Source organism: Macaca mulatta, chromosome 9 (assembly GCF_049350105.2).
Source record: "Macaca mulatta isolate MMU2019108-1 chromosome 9, T2T-MMU8v2.0, whole genome shotgun sequence".
NCBI lineage: Eukaryota > Metazoa > Chordata > Mammalia > Primates > Cercopithecidae > Macaca > Macaca mulatta.
The window spans coordinates 112,837,455-112,864,521 of record NC_133414.1 but is presented as its reverse complement, the minus strand read 5'-3'; the positions used below and the strand labels follow the sequence as shown (position 1 = coordinate 112,864,521).

The 27,067-nt window shown below is 50.1% G+C and overlaps 1 protein-coding gene across 11 annotated transcripts in view; it reads right to left on the bottom strand.

Annotated features, from left to right (window-relative positions):
* PAX2 (paired box 2) overlaps positions 1–27,067 on the bottom strand; it is a 93,882-nt gene that overhangs the window by 24,197 nt on the left and 42,618 nt on the right. For 7 of the 11 annotated variants that reach the window (XM_015147960.3, XM_015147961.3, XM_015147959.3 and 4 more), the window contains 2 exons: positions 25,710–25,795; positions 23,942–24,061 (listed from right to left, as the gene is read on the bottom strand). In XM_015147960.3, the coding sequence (XP_015003446.2) occupies positions 23,942–24,061; positions 25,710–25,795 (206 nt within the window). Of the gene's footprint in view, positions 1–18,282; positions 18,352–23,941; positions 24,062–25,709; positions 25,796–27,067 lie in introns of all 11 variants that reach the window. The other 4 variants (XM_015147956.3, XM_015147958.3, XM_015147955.3 and 1 more) reach the window with 1 other exon arrangement.

Genomic DNA, 27,067 nt, shown 5'->3' with positions numbered 1-27,067 from the left:
ACTGTTATATGTATCAGTTTATAGGTGATTATACGATATGATATAATCAATATTGCATTATATACAGTAACACCGTACAGTATCATTCAGGAGACCATAGAAAATATTACATATTGATTAACTCAACCTGCAGCCATCCTCCCTTGCTGGCCTCCCAGACCGAGCGTGGGGTCTGCTTTCCTAATGTGACCTCTCATCTTCCCTCCATATCTATTCTGGAGGGGGTAGGAAAGCAAAGAAAGTGCGTGCGTGTGTGTGTGTGTGTGAGAGAGTGTGTGTGTGTGTGTGTGTGTGAGAGAGAGAGAGAGAGAGAGAGAGAGAAGGAGAGACAGAAAGAGAGGGAGAAAGAGACAGAGATCAAGACCAGGACCACATCTGAAGCAGACAGACAGCGGCAGCTTCAATATTTGTTCCCATGGACACAAAACTTGGTGGTTGTGGTTTTTCAGTGGAAGGCTCTGGAATCATTTCAGTCTTATGGGATGTGTGCATCAACATGTGAGCTGAAAGTTGGAGTGTGGTGAATTTATTTTTCCCTTTTGTGTGAGTATTGTGTGTCTATGCACTTGTACACAAATAAACATCCAGATAAACAAGGGTCTGCGTGTGTTGAAATGAGAATGAGAAGCTTTCTGGAAGGAAGTGTGTGTCTGTGTGTGATTGCATGAGGACCGTGAGGCCACATGCCCCATTTCTCCTGTGCCTGCTTCTTTTTTCAGGATGTGCCATCATCCTCATTTCACTCCCTGTAGCTATTTGCATGTCCTATTGTGTCTGATTCTCCCTTCCTGGAGCCCTCCTACCTTTTGGGGAAATCAGAGTCTCAGGGCTGAGGAAGGCATCAAGTGTCTTCATATATGGTTATTGCAGGGGCAGAGAGGGTGTATTTGTGAGCGTGTGTTCGCACATTATGTGTGTGCATGTGTGGCAGGACTCCCCTCATGCCTCTGTGTAGATTTGTGTATATGCCTATCTGTGTGTGGCTTGGCTCACTGTGTGTGTGCGTGTGTGTGTGTGTGCGTGTGTGTGTGTGTGTGTGTGTGTGTGTGTGTGTGTATGTAGGGCCTGAACTGAAGCTTTGTCCTCAGGTCACTGGCTGGAGGAGTCTCTTTGCCTTCATTTATTCAGGGGCCCTTCAGATCTTGACAAATCTGTCACTCTAAATTTGCGAGAGATTATGGTGCTCTCTCCCCGGCCCGCAGAGAGGTGATATATGATATCTGCTGCCCCTATTGATTGCCTGATCTGGTGGCAGAGGCCGGCGAAATGAACTTGAAATGAACATCATGCCTCAACTCATTGTGCGTATAATACACTACTTAATCCCACATTTTTCAGCCGCTATGGAATTCAATTGATCAATCATGTTCCACTGATAGTACTGTTTTAGGGGTTATTGCTGCTCCCTCCACTCACTGACCTTTTTATTTATTTATTTATTTATTTTTTGTATACTCAGGCCCTGGTGGTAAGACAGGTTACAGAGGCAGCAACGGAGGGGAAGGGGGAGGGAAGGGAGGCAAAGGCTAAGGAAGCCTGCTACTGGAAGAGGTGGCAGTGGGAGGCGGGGAAGCAGAGGAGAGGGAAGTAGGGAGGAGAAAGGAGGTGCTAGAGGAGAAGGAAAACAAAGTGGTGTGATGAAAGCATGCAGAGAACCCCCGCCCCGCAGAGAGGCTGGAGGAGGCTTGCGGGAACTCTTGTAGGAGACGGAAGGCAGCAGTCATGATGAATGGCGAAGGAGCACAAAGAAACTTATGTGGAGCAGGGAGGTGAGCCGCAGGGCCGGGGAGAGGGCAGCGGCATTACTGATGGGGGACAGCCAGCCAGCCCTCCAAATCCACCACACGTCCGTCCAGTAGGCTCTCCCGGCTCTTTCCAGAGGAGGGGGTGGCGTCCTTCCATCAGCTAGGGAAGGAAGAGAGGAATGAGGCCAAGGAGAGAAGGCAGGAAGGGAAGGAGGAAAGGGGGTTGGGAGAAGCCCTGGATCAGAAGGTCCAAGGAGGAGAAACTCAGGGAAGGAGGAAGCCCAGAGGCACGGAAGGGCAGAAAGCGGGAGGGGAAGAAAGGGAAAAAGCCTTCCGCGCCAGAAGCTGGAAGCCCGGCTGGGATGAGGACACTTACTGCAGGAACAAAACCAGCTGGCTCTGCTTTGGCTGAAGCCTGGGTGTCCTGCTACCTGGTGCCCAGGGCCTGGGTGTCCTGCTACCTGGTGCCCAGGGCCTGGATGAGGGTGGCTTTCCAGGGGAAGGAGAGGAGGAGGAAAAGGAGAAGAGAGTAAAGGAGGAGGAGTCAAAAAGGAAAGAAGGAAGACAGCTGTCAGTGCTGACCACCTAGAGGGCTCTCCGGGGAAGATGGGGAGCGAGCTCAGCATGGGGCTTTCCAAGGGCAAAGTCTCAGATGGGACAGCAAGGAGGAAGAAAGAGACCCCTGTTAGGCCCAGCTGTTGAAGGGCTGTCTGGCAGAGCTGGGCTGAAACAGAGGTGGAAGCAGAAGCCAATCTTAATCTAGGTTTCTAGGACGTAAAAGCCGATCTTAATCTAGTAGGAAGGAAAGCGCGTAAGTGATTACACAGCATCCATTTCAAAGAAGATCCCCTACCCAACAGCCCCTTTGCCCCCATGCCCAGCAGCCAGTCTAAGAGCACCTTGTGGCAGGGACCGTGACTAATGCATTTCTGCAGCTCCAGCATCAGGAATAGCCCCGAGTAGGTACTCAGACTCTTCTGGGTGGTATTCAAAGCCATACCTCTGGCAGAAGGTTTTGGGACTGGCCACCTGACTGGCCTGGCACCACAGGACACCCAGTCTCTCATCAGGCAAGCCCCACACATCCCTGGCTAGCAGATGTGCTATCCCCACTGCTTGTTAGCCTCTAACAGCATCAACTCTGACCCGCAGGCCTTTCCCACTCTCAGAAACACCATCCTGCCCATCTCTGGTGCCTCTACCAACGCACAGACAACACTGTGTTCCTGGTGAGCAGCAGAACTTAACCCTGGGGCTTCTGAGCTGCCATCCAAAGCAGGTGGCAGAGGCTGCTTGAGACTGGGGCCTGGAGAACGCATCTACATTTGAGCTCCCTGCACCAAGAGGGCTGAAGGCTACTGGTCATGTGTCCTGCACGTTCAGGAGCAATTCTGATTTCCAGTATTCTTCCCCATTCTCTGGTCACATTTTTAGACTGGGTCTGGAGGTGGCTGTGGATTTAATAAGACCAAACAGAGCAAGGAAGGGACCCTGTGCTAGTCAGTCTCCATAGAGGGAGGGTTCAGCCTCATTCTCCGTCTGCCCCCTGCCCAACTCCCATTCTGCAGCAGCTCACAAGTATCAAGAACTCATGACATGCCATTGCTGTTATTTACAGAGCTCATTCAATCCTTCCGACAAACCTGTGGGGGAAGTACTATGATACCCATTTTAAAGATAAGGAAGCTGAGGCAAAGAGAGGTTAAGTAGCTTGTCAAAGGCCATGCAGCTAGTAAATGACAGCCACATTTGAATCCGGGTCTGAGTACAGAGCCTGCCCTCGAAATCATTTCACTCTGCAGCCTGGGTGCCAAACACAGTGGGCCCAGTTGAAGGCCACTTGGCTCCATCCAGGGCACAGCCTCCCTCTTGGCATCCCTCATTCTCTGCCTGGCACCCTCCCCAAATGGAGGCTACAGCCTGTGGCACATGTGCTGGCTGAGTGCAGACTGTGCCCAGATGATTAGGGGATGTCTGGTCCAAATTCTTCATGTTACCATAACTAGCAGGGGTGGGCCGTGACTTTTCCAAGGTCACACAACTGGGGAATGGGACTCCCAGGACTGGGCCATTCCAGGTGCTCTGTCCACTGTGGCATGAGCACTCTCAAGGGGGTGAGCTGCCACAGGTCTTTTTGGAACACGGATAGTATGTAAATAAATTAATTCAATTAAACAAACTGCTGAGTCAAAACTTTGACATAGATTATTCTTTCAAGGATAACAAAGCTCATATTGTCTTCTTCTCTGACTGTTTCATATTTGCTTAGCATTTAACAAAAGGTCTTCCATAGATCTAGGGTATTTGGTCTTCCCAACCACTCTCCAAGGTAAGTAGGGATTCTAATCCCTTTTTACTGGGGAGGAAACTGAGGCTCAGAGTATATAAGGTGCAGGGCAAGTGGCTGGCTCAAGGGGACATTTACTGGGGATCTTGGCACAGGGCAGGTGCCCCGACAGCTGTGGACTAAACGGACAGACAGAGTGGCTGCCTGCCCAGCCAGAGCCCAGAGTGTGGGGCTGCTGGCAGCAGGACCCGAGTCTCCAGGCAAATGAAGAGAACTCCAAAACCAAAGATCAACTTGACTGGAAGGAGAGCTGCTGGTGTGGTGACAGTGGTTACTTCTTGATCACAAGCAATTTTTATTTTCTTTTTATCTAAGTTTTTCCATATCGTCCAGGCTTTGTGCAATTAGTATGTGCTACTTCTAGAATCACTATTAAAAATGTCTTTACTCCTCAACCGAAAGATCTCATCTCCTCATTCATTCAGCCCTGCCACTCACTCCCCGTCTATTCCTGGGTGGCCCTGGAGCTGGGCCCTATCTCACACCTCTCACCCCAGGTCAGGGCCCTGGTACTGGCCAGTCATGAATGGAGTTGTCCAGTGGGGTCTCAGCAGCTTGGGGAGGGGGACACTCCCTGAACACTGTCTTGGGAGCAGGGCTAGGGACAGAAGGGTCACTGCAAGGGACAAGAGACAGTTGGGGGTGGTGGTAATAGATAAAATGAAATAATGGGCCAGGCATGGTGGCTCACGCCTGCAATCTCAACACTTTGGGAAGCTGAGCCTGGAAGATTGTTTGTGTCCAGGAGTGTGAGACCAGCCTGGGCAACATAGCGAGACCTTATCTCTACAAAATATAAAAAATTAGCTGGGCATGGTTGCATGCACCTGTGGCTCAGCTACTCAGGAGGCTGAGGCAGGAGTATTGCTTAAGCCTGGGAGGTCAAGGTTGCAGTGAGCTAAGATAGTGCCACTGCATTCAGCCCGGACAACAGAGTGAGACCCTGTCTCAAAAAAAAAAAAAAAAAAAAAAAAGGAAAAGAAAAGAAAAGAAAGAAAAAGAAAGAAAATGAAAATGAAATGATGTCATTTCCTCTGTCAGAAAGCACCAAGGCTCATCAAAGTCTACAAAATCAGGATGGTATGAATGGGGTTGCCCATCAAATCCCAGGAAGCAAGATGAGGTATTTGAAAAGAATTTAAGTATAGCAAAGAATTACACTAACTTTGGCCACGTGCGGTGGCTCACGCCTGTCATCCCAGCACTTTGGGAGGCTCGAGGCGGGTGAATCACAAGGTCACGAATTCGAGACCAGCCTGGCCAACATGGTAAAACCCCATCTTTACTAAAAATACAAAAAGTTAGCTGGGTGTAGTGGCGGAGGCCTGTAATCCCATCTACTTGGGAGGCCTGAGGCAGGAGAATCGCTTGAACCCAGGAGGCGGAGGTTGCAGTGAGCTGAGATCGTGCCAGCCTGGGCGACAGAGTGAGACTCTGCCTCAAAACAAAACAAAACAAACAAACAAAAAAACTGCACTAACTTCAGTTTTCTAAGCTCAAATACAAACATCTATCTGTCTATGGAGAAAGTAATGATATTAGGGCTTTCACCTACACTCATCAATCTCTTCAAACTTTACAAGGTGCTTATTATTATTCTCACTTTCTAGAAAAGGAAATAGAGAGGCAAAATTATTTGTTCAACACCACAAAGGTAGGAAGCAGCAGAGCCTGGATGTAAACTCAGGGATGTCAGACTCCGAAGCTCTCTCCATTCTGCCACGTTTGCCTTCTCTGTCAAGGATCCATCATCACTTACCGAACACTTACTGTGTTCTGGGCAGGCTCAAGGTACTTTATGCACATTATCCACAGTCTTCACAGAACACTTGGAAAAGTGACACTGCTAGTTCAATTTTACAAACGAGGAAACAGGCTCAGGGAGAGTTCAAAGTATGTGCAAGATTGCACAGCTGGCAAGAAGCAGTCTTGGGGAAACGGAGTCTTTATCCGCAGGCAGAAAATGACCTCAAAAAGTGATATGGGAAGAAAAGAGAAAAGTGTGGAGGCAGCGGGAACAGTGGGTGATGGGCCTCAGGCCTCAAGGGCTGGGGGAGCAGTGGGGCTCAGGGGCCAGCTGTGCTGGGGATGGGGCTCTGCCCGTTCTGATGGTGGCCTCTGCTCAGACGGTGCTCTCTCTGCCTAGCTACTCCACACATTACTTCCGCCTCTGAGGGGTTCACCCCCAGGCTGCCCCCCAGTCTTCTCAGCTGCCAGTTGTTGCAGTTTCAAACTCAATTGTTCTCCTCGGTAGTGAGGCAAATGGAGTCATTAATTACCTTCTATCGGCTGGGCTGAGTTCAGAACGCGATCAATATCCCCGCTTGTCATTCAGGGCAGCCCGCCTGTGCAGCCCCAGCCCCACCCCCATGGCAGCACAGCAGAACCAGGGAGATGGAAGTCCAACTGGGAACAGGGAGTGAGGTTTGGGAGCTGAGGAATGGGGTGGCTCCCCAGAGGTCAGGTGCTGTCCAGACTGGTAGAGGAGGGAGGATTGATGGATTGGGGGGGTGAGGGTTCACAAGGGAGAGTGGAGGAGGAAAGAAAAGGAAGGAGTGTTCCAGAATGAAGAGAGAGGTAAGTGAGATAGGAGATGGGAGGGAGGAAGAGAGGATGAGGGGGAAGTGGGATTCGGGCAGTGAGGGAGGAATAGATAGGAAAAAGGAGAGGGGAGGGAAGGGGCTCCAGAGGGCCAGGCTGGGAAGGAGCTATGGTGACACTGCTTGTCCAGGGAGATGGATGATACGCCTCATTGCCTTCCATCTTTAAACTGGAGATTCACTGAGTCTGGCCTGGCCACAGTTCCCAAGCCAAGCTCAAGAGGTGGGCATAAAGTGGGCCAGGTGCAGTGGCTCACTCCTGTAACCCCAGCACTTTGGGAGGCCGAGGTGGGCAGATTGCTTTAGCTCAGGAGGTCAAGACCAGCCTGGTCAACATGGTGAAACCCCGTCTCTACTAAAAATACAAAAATTAGCTGGGTGTGGTAGCATGTGCCTGTGGTCTCAGCTACTTGGGAGGCTGAGATGGGAGGATCACTTGAGCCCCTGAGGTGGAGGCTGCAGTGAGCTGAGATCATGCCACTGCACTCCAGCCTGGGAGACAGAGTGAGACCGTGTCTTAAAAAAAAAAAAAAAAAAAAAAAAAAAAGAGGTGGACATGAAGAAGGCTTTGGAAATCTGGCCCAAACCTTGGCTAGGGACAAGACCAGGTTCTGCCCAGCCGTCTAGCCCTAGGAAACTACCTGCTGTACTTGACTAAGCCCAGCTTCTAAACACTCAGTGAGTTCATGAACAGGGAGAGGCTGGGGTAGCTGTGGGCCTGCCTGACCTCAGGCTTGCTGTGCCCATTCACACCCACCAGCCTCTATGGACACTAATGGTACTGGTGACCCTAACACAATGCTGCACCAGAAGTAACATCTCCTGGGTTGAAATCCTAGTTTTGTTGCTCACTTGCTATAAATCTCCTGAGCTTTTCAGGATTGAGTTTCCTCAGACATATACAAGAGGGCTGTTAGCTCCTCCCTCACCATTAATTTCTCCTTTGTCTGCATTCCAACAGCCATCTATCCAAACCTTTATTGTAGAAATAGCACTAATAATAACTAAAACAGATCCAGTTTCTACTTGGATACCAGACACTATACTTAACACGCATATACTGATTTAATCCTTACAATAACAGCAACTAACATTTATTAAGTGCTTAGTATATATCAGGCACTCCTCTGATAATCTTACATATATTAATTCATCACAATTTTCATGAGAACTTAAACATTATTGTTCCCATTTTGTAGATGCGGAAATGAAAGTGCAGAGATTAAGGAACTTTCCCAAGGTTACATGCCTCATGGATGACGGAGGAGTAAGAACTCAACCCTGGCAACATGCCTCCGAACCTGGGGAAACTGAGGGGTAGAGAGACTAGGTAATTTACCCAGAACAACTTATGATAGCCAGTAAGTGGCAGAGCCAAATTTAGGATCTCTTCATGTCATAGTTATTTTTTAATGTTTGTTTTCTCCTCTGAACTGTGAATTCTGAAGGCAGGGGTCCTATAGTTTTCAACTTTAAACTTCAAGTAGAAAAGGTGATCACGAATGTTGACTGATTTATTGACAAGAATTCCAAAAGCAAAGACTGATCAGTTCTTAACTTGCTACGCTCAACATTTTACCTTTTAGAAGGAAAAAGAAGCAACAAAGGAGAATGCTACTCTGAATTCAGTGTCACTCACGTTCTACAGCTGGAAAATATCATGAAGGGAATTTAACTGGATTCCCTCTTAGGTATTTAAAATTTAGACAAAACCCAAAAGCCTGGCTCAGAGAGATCAGGTAGTTTTCCCATGTCACATAGCTAGTTGTCATAAGAATGGGAACTGAAGTTCCTAGCTCAGAGCCCTTTCCACTATTGCAGGCCACTTAATTCTGACCAAGAAAGAGAGACTGATGAAAGGGAAATAGTGGGGATGCAGGGAGAAAGCAAGCACGTCTAGAGTTGACAGTAGCTCAGGAAGGGGGTGCTGGGCAGAATCTGAATTGAAGAAAGCAAAATGATCTATGCTGGGGGAAAGACATGCCGGGGATTCCATGGCAAGAGATTCTAAAAGAGACCATAATTCCACGAGGACGGGATGCTCTAAAAATGAAATTTTGCTTCTATAAGCTCATATAATCAACCTGACAGCATAAAGGGAGTGGGAGTGGGGGAGGGGGTGAAAAAAGAAGGACATTTAAGGAAAATCACTGTTGTTGCACACAGATAAGCTTTAAATTATGATGATCCCAGATTTTAAAAGGACATGTACATTGAACAGCGGAAGATTATGCAGCCATTAGAAAATCGTGTTTTCAAAGAATATTTAATGATATGTGAAAATGGTCCTATGTAATGTTAGGTGAAAATAGCAAGACATGAAGCTTCTTATATGGTATTGTTCAATTTTTGATTAAAAAATTATATATACACAAAAAAGAAAGAGACTGGGAAAATCTACCAAATTCAACAGTGGTTGTCTCCTGGTGATGACATTGTGAGGGAATTTTTAAAAATTTACTATCTCTTCCAAGTACTTCCCAAAGAGCATGTATTCCACTTATGATCATAGAAGTCACTTTTTTTTCCTCTTTTACAGGATACATGACAGATGGAAGGGGGGGACCATAACCAAGGATGGATATGAGGGTGGCATGAGCCTGTCAGGAAGACAAAGGCTCAGAACAAGCTGAGACAACAAAAAAGGGCCTTGGATGCTATGTTTGGAGAAAGAAAGAAAAGAAAGGCAGGTTTTGGCTCAGTCCTAGGGAAGAGGATGTGATATTGAGAGAGAAGGCAGAACTTCTCAATCCTCAGCTTGCTTTTGTCTTCACCAAAGGAAAGCATCTTCAAACTGAGCCCAGTAGGAGGGCACTGGTGCCCTGGTCAGGGAGGGGCCAGGCAGGTAACCTCTGGCAATTTCAATGAATTTTCCCAGGTCCAGACAGGACCTAAAACTGCTGCTGATAATCCCTGAGATGTCGCAAAGAAAGGGTGAGGCAGTGACAAGCCCAATGCCATCCTGTCTGTTAGAAAAGGGGGGAGAAGTACACGTATGCAAATGACACTCAATCATAAATTCAGGATCAGGTTCTGGAAATCCTTTAAAAGAAATTATTATACAGTTAATTACAGCCAACAGAAAAGGAAATGGTGATACCCCAGAGCTTGCACGCACTCACAAAAATAAGTTGTGGCATATTTACTCGATATCAACGCTTAGATCAAATACCTCCCTCATAAACACTTCCCTAGTTGCCCTGACTGGAAGCAACTGCTCCTTTGTTTTTTTCATTCATCATATGACTTCATGCCTTGATCATGGCATTCATCACATTCTGCTTATATAATGATGTGTCTGTCTACCTCCCTGCTAGATTGTAAGTTTCTTGAGGTCAAGGACTGTGCCCTATTTACCTTTGTAAATCAGTCCTGCCATATGTTGTACATAGCAGGCGCACAATTTGCTCATCAATGTAAACTGGATTTTTAAAAATAATTTATTAACGAAATTCTGTGGAAGTAGTGAATGTTAACATTTGACAAAGAATCTCCTTCCTAGCATAATGGACAACGTGAAAACAAGTAAAATGATTGATGGCTGTTGGGCTCAGTAGTTCCCAAAGCATTCATTCACTTATAGCAGCTAGGAGGAGGTCTCCATCGGTGGGCCATGTGGCTTTCCTGTGTTTTCAAGGAAAATAACTCTTTTGAAAAAAACTAGTTGGATGATGATATAGAAGACATCCTTATGACCTTAATCGGGTAGAATTAAGAACCCAAACCAACAAGATGAAATTCAGCAGGGATAAATGGAATGCCCTATGTTTAGGTTAAAAAAAATTCAATTACACAAGTGCAGAATGGGGTAGACCTGGCTTGATAGCAATTGATGTGAAAAAGATCTCGAGGTTTTAGTTGACCACGAACTAAATATGAGCTTGAGTCTGACACGGCTGCTAAAAAATCGAATGTAATCTTAGGCTATATTATGGATGTAGAGTCTCCAGATGGGAGAGTGGCAAGGCTCTACTGTGCCTGGCATTGGCTAGACTGTCTCTGGAGTTCAGTGTTCATTTCTGAGGAACTTTAGCCTTCAATAATGAATTCTGAGATGGGTAACCAGGATGGTGAGGGAACCCCCTCAAGGGCAGGAACCGTATCATGTGAGAATCTGAAATCTACCCAGGACCTAGCCCAGCATTTGCCAAGAGCTCAGTAAATATGGTGGAATTGATGAAAGGGAGGGAGGGAAGGAAAGGGAGGGTATCAAATGGAGAGCTTTACCGCCACCACCATTCTCTGTGGCAAATTCCATTACCTCTATTTTAAAGATGAGGAAACAGATTCAGAGATAATATGTAATCAGTCAAAGGTCCCAGAGCAAGTAGGGAGTGGAGATGGACCCACATCTGGACATTTGGATCCCACATCCTGTGCTCTTCCCTCAACCCGCATGACTCAGTATAAAGTGGTGCTGCAAACAAACAATGGCCACTGTCCATCTCTGACATACATCCAGGCAGAGCTGTGGCCTTTCAGGCAGAACTACTGGAGGAAAGAGTTCTATGGTGAGTGGCAGATAAGACAGGATGACCCTTAAGAACCTGACACTCTGCCTTGTCACCATCCAGCCCAGCCAAGGTCTCTCAATCTCAGCCACTCCCAGGCTCCCAGGCTCAAGCCCCATTTCCTGCTTGCCCTTCTAATCCATTTACCCAGATTCCTACGGAACACACAGTCACGTGTCTGGGCATTTAACAAACAGCCAGTTGTCTGAGTGCAAAAGCCTTGCCTTCCCCAGCAGGCTGTAAGCTCCTGAGAGCCACATCCTGGTTCTCTGCTCCTCTCATACCTCCCAACACAGTGGGCACCTGGGCCCACATTGATACAAAGATCCCCAGAGAGGCCAGAGAGGAAGGTGTCAGTTTCCTCACTATCCCACCGATTTACACACCAAAGCAGTCAAGGACTCTTGGCTCACTGAAAACTGTCCAAGAACAGGGGGATAATCTGAGGGGCCCCTTAGGGCCCTGGCATTTCCTAACCAACCTGTAGAGAAGAGGGAGATATGGAGGAAACCTAGAACCCCAGGGAAATGTACCAGCACATTTACTTACCTCACTTTAAATAACTTAGCTCCCCCGAAAAAAAGCCCCCAGGTTACCTGTGGAGAAGAAAAGCATGGCACCCACTGCCAAGTCACAGCCAGCCTGGATGTATGCGACCCATGTATGAAGAAGTGGAACGGGGGAGAGTGGGTACCGACAAGGAGGAGGGAGATGAAGGCCAGAGGCCCCAAGAAGGGAACACACAGGTTGTGGGAGAGGGAGGACAGAACCAGGGTAGGAAGGAGAGGGGAGAGCCTCCAGTGGATTTAGGGAATTCCCCAAGGAGATCAACTTTCCCACCTGGGAGCACTGGTGTGCAGTCCTGCTGGCCTGCTGCAGGGGCTGGCGGGGAAGGAGGACTCACTGAGTGTCTAGCTCCTGGGACCCTAGCCCTTCCTTAGCCTTCCCTGGGCTCTCAGGGAGGGGGTGGGGCCCTCTGCCTAGTGCTGTCCCCATTTGGCTCCAGCAGGGACCAGAACCAGTTAGAAATCTCTGGAGCCAAGAGGAAAGGGGGCTTTGTTAGCTCAAAGGACACAAGCAAGGCGAAAAATTACATACCAGGCCGCCCTAAGTATGCTTGTTTAGAGAAACTGCTTGCATTTATGAAGTCTTTGGTGCGGAAAGCAGGGTTGCAAATGACTGCATCAGAGCGACAGTAAAGGCCATTAATTTCCTGTTATGTTTTCCTGTGTTGGGGGCTTTATTAATTTAATTTTACACTGTCGAACAACAGCGAGAGCTGACACTGCCACACCGCCACGGCTAGGGTTTTCTTTTTGTGTGTGTAGCAAGGCTTTGCCTGACATGCAAATCAACGCTATTACCAGAACCAATAAAGATGTGTGGAGGGAAGAGGGGAGGGAGGGGAAGGGAGAGCGCAGGGGGGAGAAAGGACCAATACCATCCTTGGCCAGTGTCTGCCTCCTGTGCCTAGCACCTCCTGGCTTCCCAAGGCGTCCTCCACAGTCAGCAATTTCTGAGCATCCTTTGCTATCCTTCTGCCCTCTTCTTCTCCCCATCCTCTGCTTCTGGATGGTTCTACCTCTGTCATCCTCCTCTGTCTCAGTTCCTGGCAGAACTTGCATAGAGACATGGAGTTCCCAGAAAGAAAAGGGACATAGACTTGTCACTGTCTGACCCCAGCTGAGGTATGTCGCGGAAGCCACAGGGGCAAGCAACATGATGGTGCCAAGCCCACAGGCCAGAGCAAAGGCCTATGTTGCGGACTTCCTCTCCAGGCATTTTCTCCCCCATACTCCCTTTTCATCTAAAGTCAAGGGTCCTGGCCCACTTACACATTATTAGTGCACACATGCATGAACCCACGTGCTTGTGCATGTGAGGAAGAGTCCAGAAGAACAGATACTCCAACACTCCAACTTGCTTTTAAGCCCCTCTGTGAGCTTTCATACTTTAACATTGTCAACCACTTATTTCCTTTGAATTACCAGGAAACAAATAAGGTCTCTATTTCTCCTTAAAAGACTCCAATAGCTATTTTCAGTAGCTGTAAGGCACCCACATAGTTCAGACCAAAATGCCAGAGAAAAATGGATCCCCAGCATCAGAAGAAAAAGCAAGTCCCTAGAGGTTCCTTTGTATAGCATTCTGGTCCCTTTTGCTGCCTAGGCCACATACCCACTGCCCAAGACCACCCACACTGTCCCTCACGCAGGCGGCTCCTGCAAGCTGGCTGCCCCAGGTGGCCCACAGTGCCCTCAGCTCCCCACACCACCAGTCCACCCAGGTGCCCACACTGCCCAAGTGCCCATGCTGGGCACTCTGCCTAAAGAGATGGAGATGGCAGGTGAGGAGGGAAGAGAGGAGGAAAGAAAGGCTCCTGGAGTCACCCCTACCAAATCTACTGTCTGCATCCCTCCATCCCAGGCTTCCCAGGCTGCCCGGGCCGAAGGAGATATGTGTGAGCCAGCGAGTGTGTGTGAGTGTGTCTGTGCATCTCCCCCTCTGTCACTGGCTTACTTGCTCTCCTGCTCGCACTTTCTGCTTCAGGAGCTGTTTGGCAGGCTCTGGGAGGCTGCTGGATGGAATCCAGCTCTCCCTAGGAGGAAAGCATAAACTTCATAAACTGCATTTACTTTAATGCAGGTTCCTGGAGCTGCTCTCCTCTGACTTCTCTTCCCTCCCCTTGTCTGCTGTCTGGATCACATTCTACCCCTGCCCCTGTGTGTACCCCAACCTTACACACATGCACACACATACACAAGTACACACGTACACATGCACACACACGCTAGCCAGTCCTCCTGAAAAAGGTGAAGCCTGGGGCAGAAGGAGAAGGGCGAGGTGTAAAAGCTCTGGCTGCAGGATAAAGCCCCAGCCCCAGTCCTGGAAAGGCCCCCAGGAGATGCCCACACACTTGTCTCCAGTAGTGATGAGCACAAAGGGTGCTTTGAAGCAGGCAGGCCGAGCCTCAGGGAGGGAGGGGATGCTGACATTTCACGGGGGCAGCCAAATTAGGAGCCACCTGGAGGATGGGCCACAGGGCTCCAAGAATGGGAGGGAGGGAAGGCCAGGCCTCCGTGCAGGTTAAGGTTTGTGAGGCCTCTCTTGTCTAGTGCTGTCAAGGTCAGCAGGTTCGGGTTCACTGAAGGGTCAGGATGGTTTGAATTACTGGCTCCACTGCAACTCGGCTCTGAGGCTCGTGATCTGTCTCACAGCCCCTGAGCCAGGCCCAGCCCTCCCCCAGCCCTCTATGCCTTTCCACCCCAATGGGGCAAAATGGAGAGGGTCCCAGAGAGCCCTAAGGCCACCATGGCTCTGAGGAAGGCAGAGCAGGAGGAGTCCTTCTCTGGGCTCCGGGGGTGGGGGGCAGCAATGGTCAAGGAGGCTGCCAGGACCATTCTCCCCGGCCTACGTCCTCTCCAACCCTTTTTCCAGCTGCCTGCCCTTCTCAGCTGCCTGCTTGTCTGCAGAGGAAGAGGAACGCAGGGAGGCGAACTCAGGAGCAGCAGGGCCTGGGGATAGCCTTGGTGCCCATCTCCTTCTTCCTGCTTCCATAGCTTGTGCTTGGGGAAGAAGGGCAGAGCTGAGGCAGCGGATTTCCTGCTTGGTGCCCTTGCGGGGTGGGAAAGGAGAACAATGCCTGTCTGCAGGGCTGGAAGGTAGTTGCCAAGTGAAAGACTAGGAAGTTGAAGATGTATTCTGACAAGATGGGTGCTCATCCACGAGGGTGCAAACGTGGAGCTGGGCACGTTTTGGGTACCTGACAGCCTTTGCTGAGACAGTGGTATACCTGCACCCACCCACCCCAATTTCCAGTGGTGGATGGACACATACAGCCCCCTCCGGGGCAATTCTGTACATTCTCTCCTGGTAGGGTGGAACTGACCTCTCTATTCTGAATTTCTGGCACTCTGTGAACAAATATATACTCTTTTGTGCTAAATCTCAAAATACTTCCCCAAACAACCAGATGAAACTCTTCATCCACATAACACCATTAACTAGTTGGGAAGCAAAGGTAGCTGGTGATTTGGCTGCTGGCTCTGATATAAAGGCAAGGACTTATATGCAGATGCATATACCTATGTCGATCCACACAGCCAGGGCTAAACCCCTGTACTTCCCCACAAAAACATACAAATCACCTATGCACAGGGCTCAAGATAAAGGTCCTTCTAAAACATCGACAGAACCTACACCTACCTCTGGATAACGGCATGGTCAATATTCAACAGGCTCACTGCCAACTCTACCCAGAGGTTGGCTAAAATATGTGATCCAACTAAGACAGAAAACCTGCCCCCTCAGGTATGAGCAGTTTAATTTCCTTGGTTACTAGGAAGATATAATCATAGCAATGAATGTGTGTTCATAAACGAGTTTTTTTCCCTGTGTTTTGGTGAGTGCTGACCTTTGAACCTCAGCTCTTTCTTGGACTGAGTGAACATTAGGCAGGTTTTGAGTTTGAGTTGGAAAATGAACATGGGTTGAGCCAATGCAGTTAAAGTCAGGCACTTCTCTAGACAGGCAGTTGCCATCATACAGATTTGGTTTCTGGACTGTCATAGGGCCTATCTTCTAGGGAGGGGAGAGTCTGTGATGTGCTAGATAGTACAGTGTGTGAAATCATGAAACCCCACCAATAATCCGCAGAGCACCTCTCCTTAGAGAAGCACAAACTCAGGCTGGGCGCGGTCGCTCATACCTGTAATCCCAGCACTTTGGGAGGCCGAGGTGGGTGGATCACCTGAGGTCAGAAGTTCAAGACCACCCTGGCCAACATGGTGAAACCCTGTCTCTACTAAGAATACAAAAATTAGCCGGGTATGGTGGCGGGCGCCTGTAACTTCAGCTACTCAGGAGACTGAGACAGGAGAATCGTTTGAACTGGGAGGCAGAGGTTGCAGTAATCTGAGGTCGTGCCATTGCACTCCAGCCTGGGCAACAAGAGTGAAACTTCATCTCAAAAAAAAGAGAGAGAGAGAGAAGCACAAACTCTGCTCAGCTGCCCTCTGCCAACAAAAATGTCTTCTTACAGTGCTGAACTAGGGTCTGGGAGGAGAGCAAAAGCAGAGAGAGGTCCTGCAATTCCCTACCCAGGATGTAAGCTCACTTTAGAAACCTGGGAGCACACTCCTTCTCCCTTGTCTTCTCTAGGAAAAGAGTCGGATGGCTGGGTGTGCATGTGTGTGTGTCTGTGTGCGTGTATGTGTGTCGGTGTGTGTGTGTGCAAGAATTAGGTGGTAAACAGACATAATTGTGCCCAAGTGCTGGGTTTTTGTTTACCCAATATGGTGCAACCTCGCCACATCTTCTGGGCCCTCCTCAGCCTCTCTCCAAGCTCCTTCAGGCTGAATCTCATCCCACTAAAATAAGTGTGTACTCAGCAAAACTTCCCCAAACTCTTCCTACGCAGGGAGCACTCAGATCTCTCTCTAGTTCTGCCAGGCCCTGCATCCGGACCAAAATGCCACTGAGAGAGTCAGGCTCTGGCCCCTGCCTCTGCCCCCAGCCATACCCAGTCCTTGCAGTTCAGAGCAAGCCTACCAAGGAGCGCTCACCCACCGACTTCCCCCATCAGCCTCGGTCAACACAGCAGGCTGCACCCGAGTGCCCAGGGCCTGGGAAGCCGGGCAGTGGCAGCCTCTGGTCTTCCTTGGGGTCCTCCTTGCCTGCCTTTTCTGACCCCAGCCCTCCTCCCGCTGCCCCTCCAGAGGGAGAGTGGGGAAGAGAGCTTGGTGACCAGGGCACGCCTGGTTTACATTAATGAGATACACCGAGTGTAATCCAGCCATGGAGGCAGTCTACAAAAGGAGGCGATCGCGGGTGGCCAGGAGCAGAGCTGCTCAGGTAATTGGTTTATCTATCTGGAAGCAGGGGGAGCAATCTCAGCACAGACAGACTAGCAGTAAAGTCTCTTCCTTAAGGCTATTTCCTTTGTCTTTTCAATTGCTTGCACATCCATGTGAGAGAGGGAGAGAGTGTTAAAGAGAGAGGGAGAGGGAGAAATGTTAATTTGTGAATTAATGGCTTTTCTCAGCGGAATTGTAAATTCAAATGTCACCTCACACGGTGACACCACGGCTGGTCTGCTGAAGAAGCAATGATAAGATCCCCCACCTCCCTCGGTGCCCCTCCCTCCCCAAAGATAGCTGTGGAGTGGAACATGCTACTTTTAATTTGCAATAACAACACAACAGAGGTATGCAGTAATGACTGCCTTCTTCCACCCTCCTGGATTCCTTCCCCCATAGTCCAGTGGCTCCCCCATTTCCTCTCTCCCCACACCCTTCTCAAACAACACCTCACTTTGCCCTGGGTGCCCCCCACCCCACCCCAGCCAGCGCCCGATCACATGGGGGTGTGCATTTGGAATTGACAACGCTGCAACCCTCTCTTCTCCTTCAATAATCAGGGAATTAATGACCCTGAAGTTAAAGTGAGGCTGATACCGAGGCCCTGCCCAGCGTTGGGAAAAAGCCTTCATTGTTTTCAAGCAGGAGGCGGGCAGCAGTGAGGGAGATTCATGGATGGAGATTGAATATGCAATTTTCTTTCACCTTGCCAAGAGCTGCCCCTGGGCTGTGCCTGGCCTAAATTTTTCCTTTTACCATCTCTGCCTTATCCGGCCCTCCCACCTCCCTTCCATTCTTTCCAGAAAATTACCTTCAAAATTGATTTCCACTTTTACAAACAAATATAATGGGAACACAGGAAAAAACTTGGGCCGTGATGAATTAGGGCTGTCAGGTGCTTCCAGGTCTCCTTTGCTTTTGTTTTACTACCCGATCTGCTCTTTGTTTTTCCAAGGGCTGGAAAAAGTGCCCCCCATCCACTGAGTGCCTGACCCTCCAGGCCACCGGGGCCTCAGCCCCCAAACCCCATCAGTGGCCCATGGCAGAAGTAATCCAGGCCCTGAGACTCTATTAGCCTCCTGGTCTCCCAGTGGAAGCCTGAGCCAACTCCTCCTTTTCCACACTCTGGCCCTCAGGAACCCACTCTCTGAATGTTCTCTAACCGCCACCCCCAAGCTATTTCCCTTGACCCCCACACCATGTTCCCTCTGGCCCTCATACCTCTTAAAGTCCAGACCAGATGCAAACCTCCACCTCCTCTAATGTGGGCAGGATCAGTGTATACCTCGACTAGAGCAAATGAGAGACAGACAAACACTGAGAGATCCCAAAAGACAGGAAGGCAGAAGATCGGGGGCAGGACCCCAAGATCGGGAGACCAGATTCCCCTTCTAAGGGTTACAAGGGTTCTGAGCTGCAGTTCCCACACAGCCTGGCTGTAAGGGCCTCAGTCTCCCTAGACTTGGGCCCTAGGCCGCCCCTGGAGGCAGGCTCAGGACAGCACCTCCATTTATCAGCAGGAGGTAGGGTGATGCCTGTGCCCAGGACCATGGACGCCCAACACACTCAGGCCTGGCTTAGAGCTCTCCCTGATCACACGGTCACACCTGGCACTCTCTTCAAGCATGCACACTACCCAGGTAACTGCATACCTTCCCAGTGCATGACATTCCCATCCCCTTACGCCCAAAGATCTCAGAGCGGTAGAACACAGGCATACTCACACTGGCATAAACTGTGTAAAAAATTACATTTGGATTTATAAAACAAACATACATTTTCCAAGGTAAATAAATAAACTTGCATGTGGGGGCAGAAATGTACACAGATGAATAGAGGGAGAGATGCCCACATATTAGAAAAAGAAGGGGATCTTATATTTATTTATTTATACACACCTAAAATGCCTGTGGAGGCGGAAAGATGACATGTGGCCCAAGTGGGTAACCACAGAGTAAATGAACAGATCAAATGGACAAAGGTTCTCCCAATCCCAGGTGTGAGGACGACGCCTTTCCTCCACTGCACTGGTCCCATCCAGGTTAGCTAATCCCAGCATCCACTAAAGACTGCCCTAGTTACAAGGAGCTGCACCAAGGTTAGGGCACCTGTGCCCAGATAAATTTCTTTCTAACACAACTTCATTTCCTCATGAAACATAAACCTGCCAATTAGGCTTTATTTCCCAGGTACACAAGGATGCATCTTCCAAGATGAAGTCAGCTCAACACTAAATTCATGACCTCATGGAATCCTCTCCATAGTCCCCAAGAAGGAAGTGCCATTACCATCTCCATTTTACAGAGGAGAAGATTGAGCTGATGAAGGTTAGGTGACTTACCCAACTAGTGAGAGGCAACAGGATTCAGACCCCGCTATGCTCACTCCAGAGGCCACATTCGTTCCCACTGAGCCCCACTGCCCATCCATGCCCTGCTCTAGGGATGGCATGCTCACTCCTACCCTGTGCCTTCCTTCCTGGTGGGAGTTTCGGCAGCTTTCTGTTGCCTCAAGCCAGGCTCCCAGACAAGGGCAGGTCTTCTCATTTCCATGGCTTAATCCCTTCATTTGCTCCAAGTCTAACCTGAGCAACACTCTTGGGGACCTCTAAGACGGTAGCTAACTAAGGAAATAAACTGCTTCTTCCAGTTATAGCTTCATCCAAAGCAGAAGGGAGCTATTAAAGGCAGTGACAGGACTCGGCCATTTGCAGCCATGCAGCCTGCCCTGCCTGCAAACGCACAACTGCATCAGCTTGGCACCACTCAACGGCACAATTCATTGTACACCTAATTAATGGAATGCAGTATCATGACCCCCTGCAATCTCACACCTCAAAGGATGATCCCAACACACCTCCCTCACACAGACCAGCAGACTCTCACCATATGACTTCATTTGGATTCTTGGACAAGTTATGTAACTGCCCTGTGCTTCAACACCACCACCGATGAACAGCAACGTTTTGGGCCCCAGCTGAAAGCAACTGAGTGAAGGCAAAGGACTTTCAGTTTTCAGCCTGATTGCAGATAGGGAAATACAAGAATCTCTCTCCTCCAGCCACATAAACCAGCTCACACAGTGTTCAGGGAATTGGCTTTCCTTCGAAGGGCCCAGGGAATCCAGCACTAACATGCTTACCCATAATTACAGCTAAGAAGAAGTGAGGATTTTTGCATGATATGAACGGGGATTCTACCTTCTCAGACTGATGGACAGCCTGTCTTCTGGGTGCTTCAGAATATAACTTCCTCATCCATCTGGCCTGTCTACCTGTCTCATTCTGGGAGCTCCTGGGCTCTTGGGATGAGGGTCAAAGCCTCTTGACCAGCACATTTCTCAAAGGAAAGTCAGGGGGTGTTTTCCATACTCTCAAAGGCCAAGGCATGGGAAGGGGTCTCAAACAGGCTCACAGTCACTGCCAGTTTTTCCCCAGAGTCACAGCTGATCAGTCCTTTCCTAATATCCCCAGGGAAATGATGGCTGCAGATACTAATAACACTGTCCATATTCTGAGTGCCAATGCCAATAATGTTCTGGGCATTATCACTGTGAGCACCAATAACTACTGCTGAGATTGTCTCCAATAACGCCAGCACGCACTGCAGTGATTGTCCTCACTAATGCCCATCACCGTGACATTGTTAGAGCTGAAGAATAGGCCGAACTGTACCCAGAGCAAAAGAGGAGCAGCTTCCTGGAGGACAAAGAGGTTCACAGCTTGCCCTCAGGGTAAGACACTCCTAGGAAGATGCCACAGTGCTTGAGGCCAAAGGAGGGCCAGTCTGGCAGGGTCTTTAAGGGTCCTCCTGGAGGGAGATGAGCCCCTCCATTCCCTCTAGGGTCTAGCCCTTTGATGTGCATCCTCAGTCCCATCCCAACACCCCTCAGTTCCCCGTCAGTGTTCTCTTTTGCTGCAGTCCTGGCCCAGTCACTGAAGGACACACCTGGGTGTCTGCAGCCCATGCCCGAGGCTGCCTTCTGTGACTGGCCTGCCAGCTGCTTTGCTACCTTGGCCTGACTGCAGAGTTGGGCTACATCATCTTGACACATAATTATCTCCCCTATTCTTAATCATCTGAGCTGCTCCCTAATGCAAACTGGGCCTGGCTGCTTAGAAGCAACCAGAGTGGGGGAAACAGGAGGAGGGGCTGCCACAGCTTTACCTTTGCTCTCTCCTCTCCCTTCCCACCGGGGGCTGGTGGATCAGGATTGGAGGGGGAGGTCAGGGAGAACTGGTCTCCCTCATAGGCCTGGCCTCCACCAGGGAAAATACAGCTCCATTTGGCCTGGGGTTGGTTAAGAGGAGTTGGTAAGAGGAGGAGAACTGTCTCTCAAAAAAAAAGTGCAGCCTCTGATATTTCTTGACACCTGGATAGGCTCAGCAGGTAAATGTTTCAGAGGAAACTTGGGGGCCCCATAATCTCTTGCTTTGAAGACTTCCACTGCTTCCTGCAACATGGCCCTGGTGCGTCACTGTCACACTGCTGGAGCATGAGCTTCCCAAACCCAGCCCTGCTCCTGTCCCTTCCTGCTCAGACTACTCCTGCCTTCAGGAAAAAAAAAAAAAAAGAAAAAAAAAAGGCCCAAACTCCTTCTATGGTCTAGACCTGGCCTGCTATCCTATAGCCCTAACCTGTCTCCTCAGCCTTACTGTCCGCCACATCTCTCTGTGCCTTCTATCCCTGCCAAAGCTGCCCTGCAGCGGTTGCTCAAAGGGCCTTCTGGTCGCAAGGCTCAGTCTATCAGATAGAATTTCAGGTTACCATTGTCTCTGAACATTCTCCTCTTCATCCCTCAGGCCCCTCTTCAAAGAGCAGCCCTTCCTGGCCATGTACTCCCTCCCCAGCCCAGTTCCTGTGGCCCGCCATCTAGACCTCCATCGCAACAGGGTATCTGATGGGCCTATCTGCTCTTTGGGCTCACATGTTTAACATGCTCCACTAGAATGTAAGCTCCTTAAGGACAAGAATCATATCTTGTTCTGCTTTGGGATCCTATAGTACCAAGCCTTTCTTGAAACTGATGTCCAGGAAAGGTTCACTGAACTGAACTGATTAGAAACAATGAAGGCGATCAACCGCTCAGGAGTGCACCCTGTTCTGGGCCAGCCAGGTGCAGCCCTGGGTGACCACAGCCTCATGCCAGTGCCTCCATACCCCCCGCCTTTCTTGCCCCACAGGAGCCCATGCAGCAGAGGGCATACTTGGCCACAAGGTTGGCATACTTGGCCACAGCCTCAGACTGAAAAGGGAGATTACAGAGGGGCATCTGTGGCCTCCCATGGGCCGCTGGGCCTCTCACCCCCTAAAAAACACAGGGGCTGCTGGTTAAGGGAGAGACTTTTAGGGTTTGAGGCAGATTCTATCAAAGAACTCGGGGTGCCAAGGTCCTTGGCCAAGGCCTGAGCATGGGGAGCCTCAGGGAGAATTGGGACTTAGGGCCTTTCCCACAACCTCCCCCTGCCCATCAGAGGCTGCCGCCAAAACAACCACAATGAAATTTAGTGAATGGCAAAGGCCGTGGCAGCCAAATCGGTTTGGATATTTTGGAAGAAGGAGAAATAGAGCCAGACAAGCTGTTTCCCTGTGAAACGAGGCCATTAGGGCTTCTGGAAGGAGGCCAGCGCCAGGTCATCACTGTCTTGCCAGGCCTAGGCCTCCCCTCCACGCTGTCCCTTCCGCTGGGGGCCAGGCTTCTCCCATTCTCTTCCCTCAGCCTAGGCCGGGGGATCTTGGACTGTGGGCCCAGGCAAGCTCAGCGTTGTCCCTTTTCTCTGCTCCTCACTCCATTAGGCTTCCCCTACCGAGGGTTTGTCTATGTGTGGAATGACCAGATAATTTATTGTCCAAACAGGACATTTCTAGGAGAAAAGGGAGATGCTGAGATGCTGACTGGCCAAGACGCAGAGACAACAGGCATAAATTGGGACTGTCCTGGGCTAATGGGATAGATGGTCACCCCTTTACGCTCATTGTCTGAGGATTCTGTCTCTTTCCTGGGAGATGTCTTTAAAATCCTCTGAAGGCCAGGAGGTTACCACTTCTCCAGAGGGAACCATGAGAAAATGGGGGCAGAAAGCAGGCCGGAGACACTGGTGTCTCTGTTGGTCTGGGTCTGCCAGCTCTGTGCCCCAGCTTCACGCATCAGAAGAGAACCAGATGGTAACCAAGAGACCCCCAATGTCATGACATTTGAAAAACACTTTGTCCCAGGCTCATCCCCACCACTCTCCCCCTTATGTCTTTTCTTCTCTCCTCTTCCTCTTCCTTCCCCATTCCCTTTGACACCCTTCCTAACAGCTTGGCTGCACCTTGAGGCATTCCAGGGAGGTGAGGGAGAGGGCCAGGGGATTTGGAGTGGCATCTCTACTCATGGAGAAGAAGAGGAGAGAGGGGTCCCATGTTCAGCTCCCTGTGAGGTTTGAACCGGGGGTGGTGTGCATGTGTTAAAGAGAAAGGACACCAGGGTTGGCTGCACATGACATCACTCCCTCACCTCCGGACAGATTGGGATCATGTCAGGACAAGGTAGGTTGGCCTTTCATCCTCAGGTCAGAGACCAGGTGTTCCCCCAACTCCAAAACCTTCCCAAGGTAAACAGTTCCTGCTTCTCCTCCCGGCATCCCACAGGGATCAACAGGGTGAGCCCTAGTGGCAGGTGAGGCAGCCTGGGCTGCTGAGCAGATGGTGAAGCTGATGGCCTCACCAGCAGCCACCCTCCCTCTCTCCAGGAGCCAGCAGGGCAGTTGGGGGACCTGGGCTTTGCTACTAAAATTGATCTTACAGCAGAGCAGCTGCGAGGCCGGGCCGAAACCGGAGCTTGGAGTCCAAGGACAAAGCATGCGAAGGGGAAGCCACACCTCTTCCCTCCTCCCTACCTTCATCACGTTTCCTCTTCTCACCATTGGAGCGAGGAATCCCCAGGATCCCATTGATGGAGTAGGATCCCACTGGGTCATTGGAGGCGCTGGAAACAGGAGGGGAGGCCGTGCTGGGAACTGGATGAAAGGAAGGAGGAAATGGCATCAGGATAGCAGTTGTGATCGTAGGCCAAAGTCCCAAGGCTCGGGGGCAGAGAGAAGCAGAGGACATAAGGAGGGATAAGGAGCCCACATTCCTCTTGTTCCTCTACTTCCTCTGGGGTCTATTTAAGAGGGGATTGCATTGCCACGTACAGGCTATTATTCACTTCTGTCCAGCCCTGAGGTAAGTGGTGCCCAGTCAACCCCAGGCCTTCTCTGCAGATCTGTGGATTTCACTGGGGTTCTCAAACTCACTATCCTAAAGACGGATGAAGTACAGGCCCAGGAAACACCAAAGCTGTCTCCATCTAGGCAGCACCTCCATGGTCCTCTAGAGAGCACAGCTCTTTGGATACCCCCTTGCACAGCTCATCCAGTCCCTGGAGTTGGGCAAACCCTTCTAATGAAGACCCAGCTCATTGTTCTCAGTCTCCTGGGCTGAGTCTTTACCAATCCTGATTTAAAGTCTGTGGCTTTCTAAGATCTGTCTCTGATTCTCTAGGGGACACAAGACTGGTCCTGATGTTCCCCAGGAGTGTGCAATTCTCTTTCTCAGCTGCTTTTGGTCTTGAAATCACTTGAGAAACTCCTAATTTCCCCCTTAGGGCACAGATTAGTGAACCCATTCACTCCATGGTGATCAACTCAGGTACAGCCTGGCCCAACCCTCCCTCCCAGCACACACTGTAACACTGGCCTAGTAAACAACAGCTCCTGCCAACTCCTGGAGGGCTGGAACTAGCCATTTCTATTACCTGCTGGTCAAGAAAGAAGGGGACAACTGCCAAGAGGAGCAGCAGGAAAAATGTAACCACATCCCAGCCCCTCAAACCCCAGGCCTCATCTATGGCTACAGTAGCACCAAGTTTCTCCTTGGGCCAGAGGGAAGCTAGTCTATGTGCGCTGGGGACAGAGGAGCAGTGTTAGCAGGTGTTCTAGTAGGCCTGGGTCACGTCTCCGAGAGGCCCTAAGCATGGCTCAAAGAATCAGGAGGATGGAGAGAGGAAGAGAGATACAGAGTGGGTGAGACAGAGGTTGAGCAATCAAGAGAGAAAGGCCAAGAGGAAAGAGGCCATGAGGAAGGAGGGAGACAGAACAGAGCCAGAGCTACACCTAAGAGAGAAGAGAGGGAAGGGCAGAAGGAGAAAAGAAGAGGAGGCAAGGGGAGAAGACAGAAGGACAATGTTAAGAACAAGATGGAATGTTAAACAAAGATGGAATAAGAAAGTTGATATGAAAGAAAGAGGGCACAGGTAGGGAGACAGAATCAGATAAAAACAAAAGATTATAGAGAAGGAGGGAGAGGGAAGCAGGAGGAGGAGAAGAAGAAAAAGAAGAAGAAATGCTAGAAGGAAAACAGTTAGAGAGATGAGAGGAGGGGAGAGGATAGGGACTGCCTAAGGCGGGGAAGAGGGAGGTGACAAAGGTGGGAGGCAAAGAACAATCCTAGTAAACCAGTATCTCTCAGGGAGACCCTATGTGGACAGGAGTTCAGGCGAGAGGAGTTGGCAAATAAGATGGGCCCTGGACCTCAACCGGGCAGGCAGTTCCCAGGGATGGAGCTGCATTTCCTGCCTTTCTCTAGGTGGGATCTGGCTTCCTCCCCTTCCCTGAGCCCTCTTACCAATGGTGTGGCCAGGGGCGGTCACTCCTGTCCCAGCCCCATCCGGCGTTGGGTGGAAAGGCTGCTGAACTTTGGTCCGGATGATTCTGCAACAGCGTCACAACAGCATCACACATCATATGCCCACTCCTACCCCGGCCAATTCCAGCCCAGCCCTGCAAAGGGGCTCTCTCCCAAGTTCCTCAGCGATTTCCTCATCCATCTGCTCCCTGCGTCCCTGCCCTCACTGACTGCTGCAAGGCACAGGGTTTTCCTTCTGTTGGCTCTGCAGATCCAACCTAATGTAGCTCTGGGTGAATGCAGCCTGCCTTCTGTCCTGCTATGTGCATCACCCAAATTATTGTTTGATTTTTGGTAGCAAGGATCAGGGCAGCAGACCCAGTGAGCACAGCATTCTTTCTCTTTCTGCAGGGTGAGGACTGCCCTGGTGGCTTGTTGTCCATCTTTCTCTCCTCAACCACACATGCATCTCCTCCTGGTACCAGGACCTCCTGGGTTTTGAGATCATTTTGGAGCTGGCTTTCCTACTTGGGGCTGTATCACAGTCCTTCAGAGTTGAGAGGATGAGATTTCCCCATATCCTGAAAGAATGAGAAGTAGCCAGGGAGGGGCTGGGTCACAGGTGACCCTTTTGTCCCCAGGACTCCAACACAGCACACAATCCCCTTGCCAGATGTCAGGTCCTGAACAACCTCCTCTTGAGCCCACTTACTGCCCTCAAACAAGTCAGAGCCTTGTTCCCATATGGCTGGCTGGTTTGCTGGCCTCCTTTTCTGAGGTTCTTACTTGGATTGAGGCTTCTTCGCCAGCCTGATTGAAAGGTCTGGTACCCTCCCTGTACATCTTGGGGAGAAGGGGCCAAATCAAACATTCCAGGAGCCTGCTTTTCAGGGATCTGAAAAACCCAGGGCTCAGTGATGCCAAAGACCAGTCCCAGGGCCAAGACTGAGGAATGCTCCCCCAACCCACTGGTCAAATGAGGGGCCTTTGGAAGCCACTTTTCTGATAGCATTGCTCTTCCCCACAGAGAGGCATGTGAGCCAAGCTCACCTCAACCAGCCAGGTGAGTCACAAGCCATGAACCAAGTCAGCTCTAAAAGCTTTTCCTGAACACTTGCAGGCGTTGGGATAAGCCAGCTCATAGTGCTGGATATGAAGGTGGGGAGGGGAGACTTAACCCCTGAAAAAGCTAAGTTACCAGAGGGAATCAGGTAGTTAGTGCTGGAAAGTTGGAGCGGAGGAACCATTCCCCTTGCAGGAGAGGGAACTGGGGAAGAAGTTGCTGAAGACAGGGAAATTGATGTAGATCTTCAAAGCTGAGTAGGGCTGAAATCAGAAGCACAGAGGATGGCGGAAAG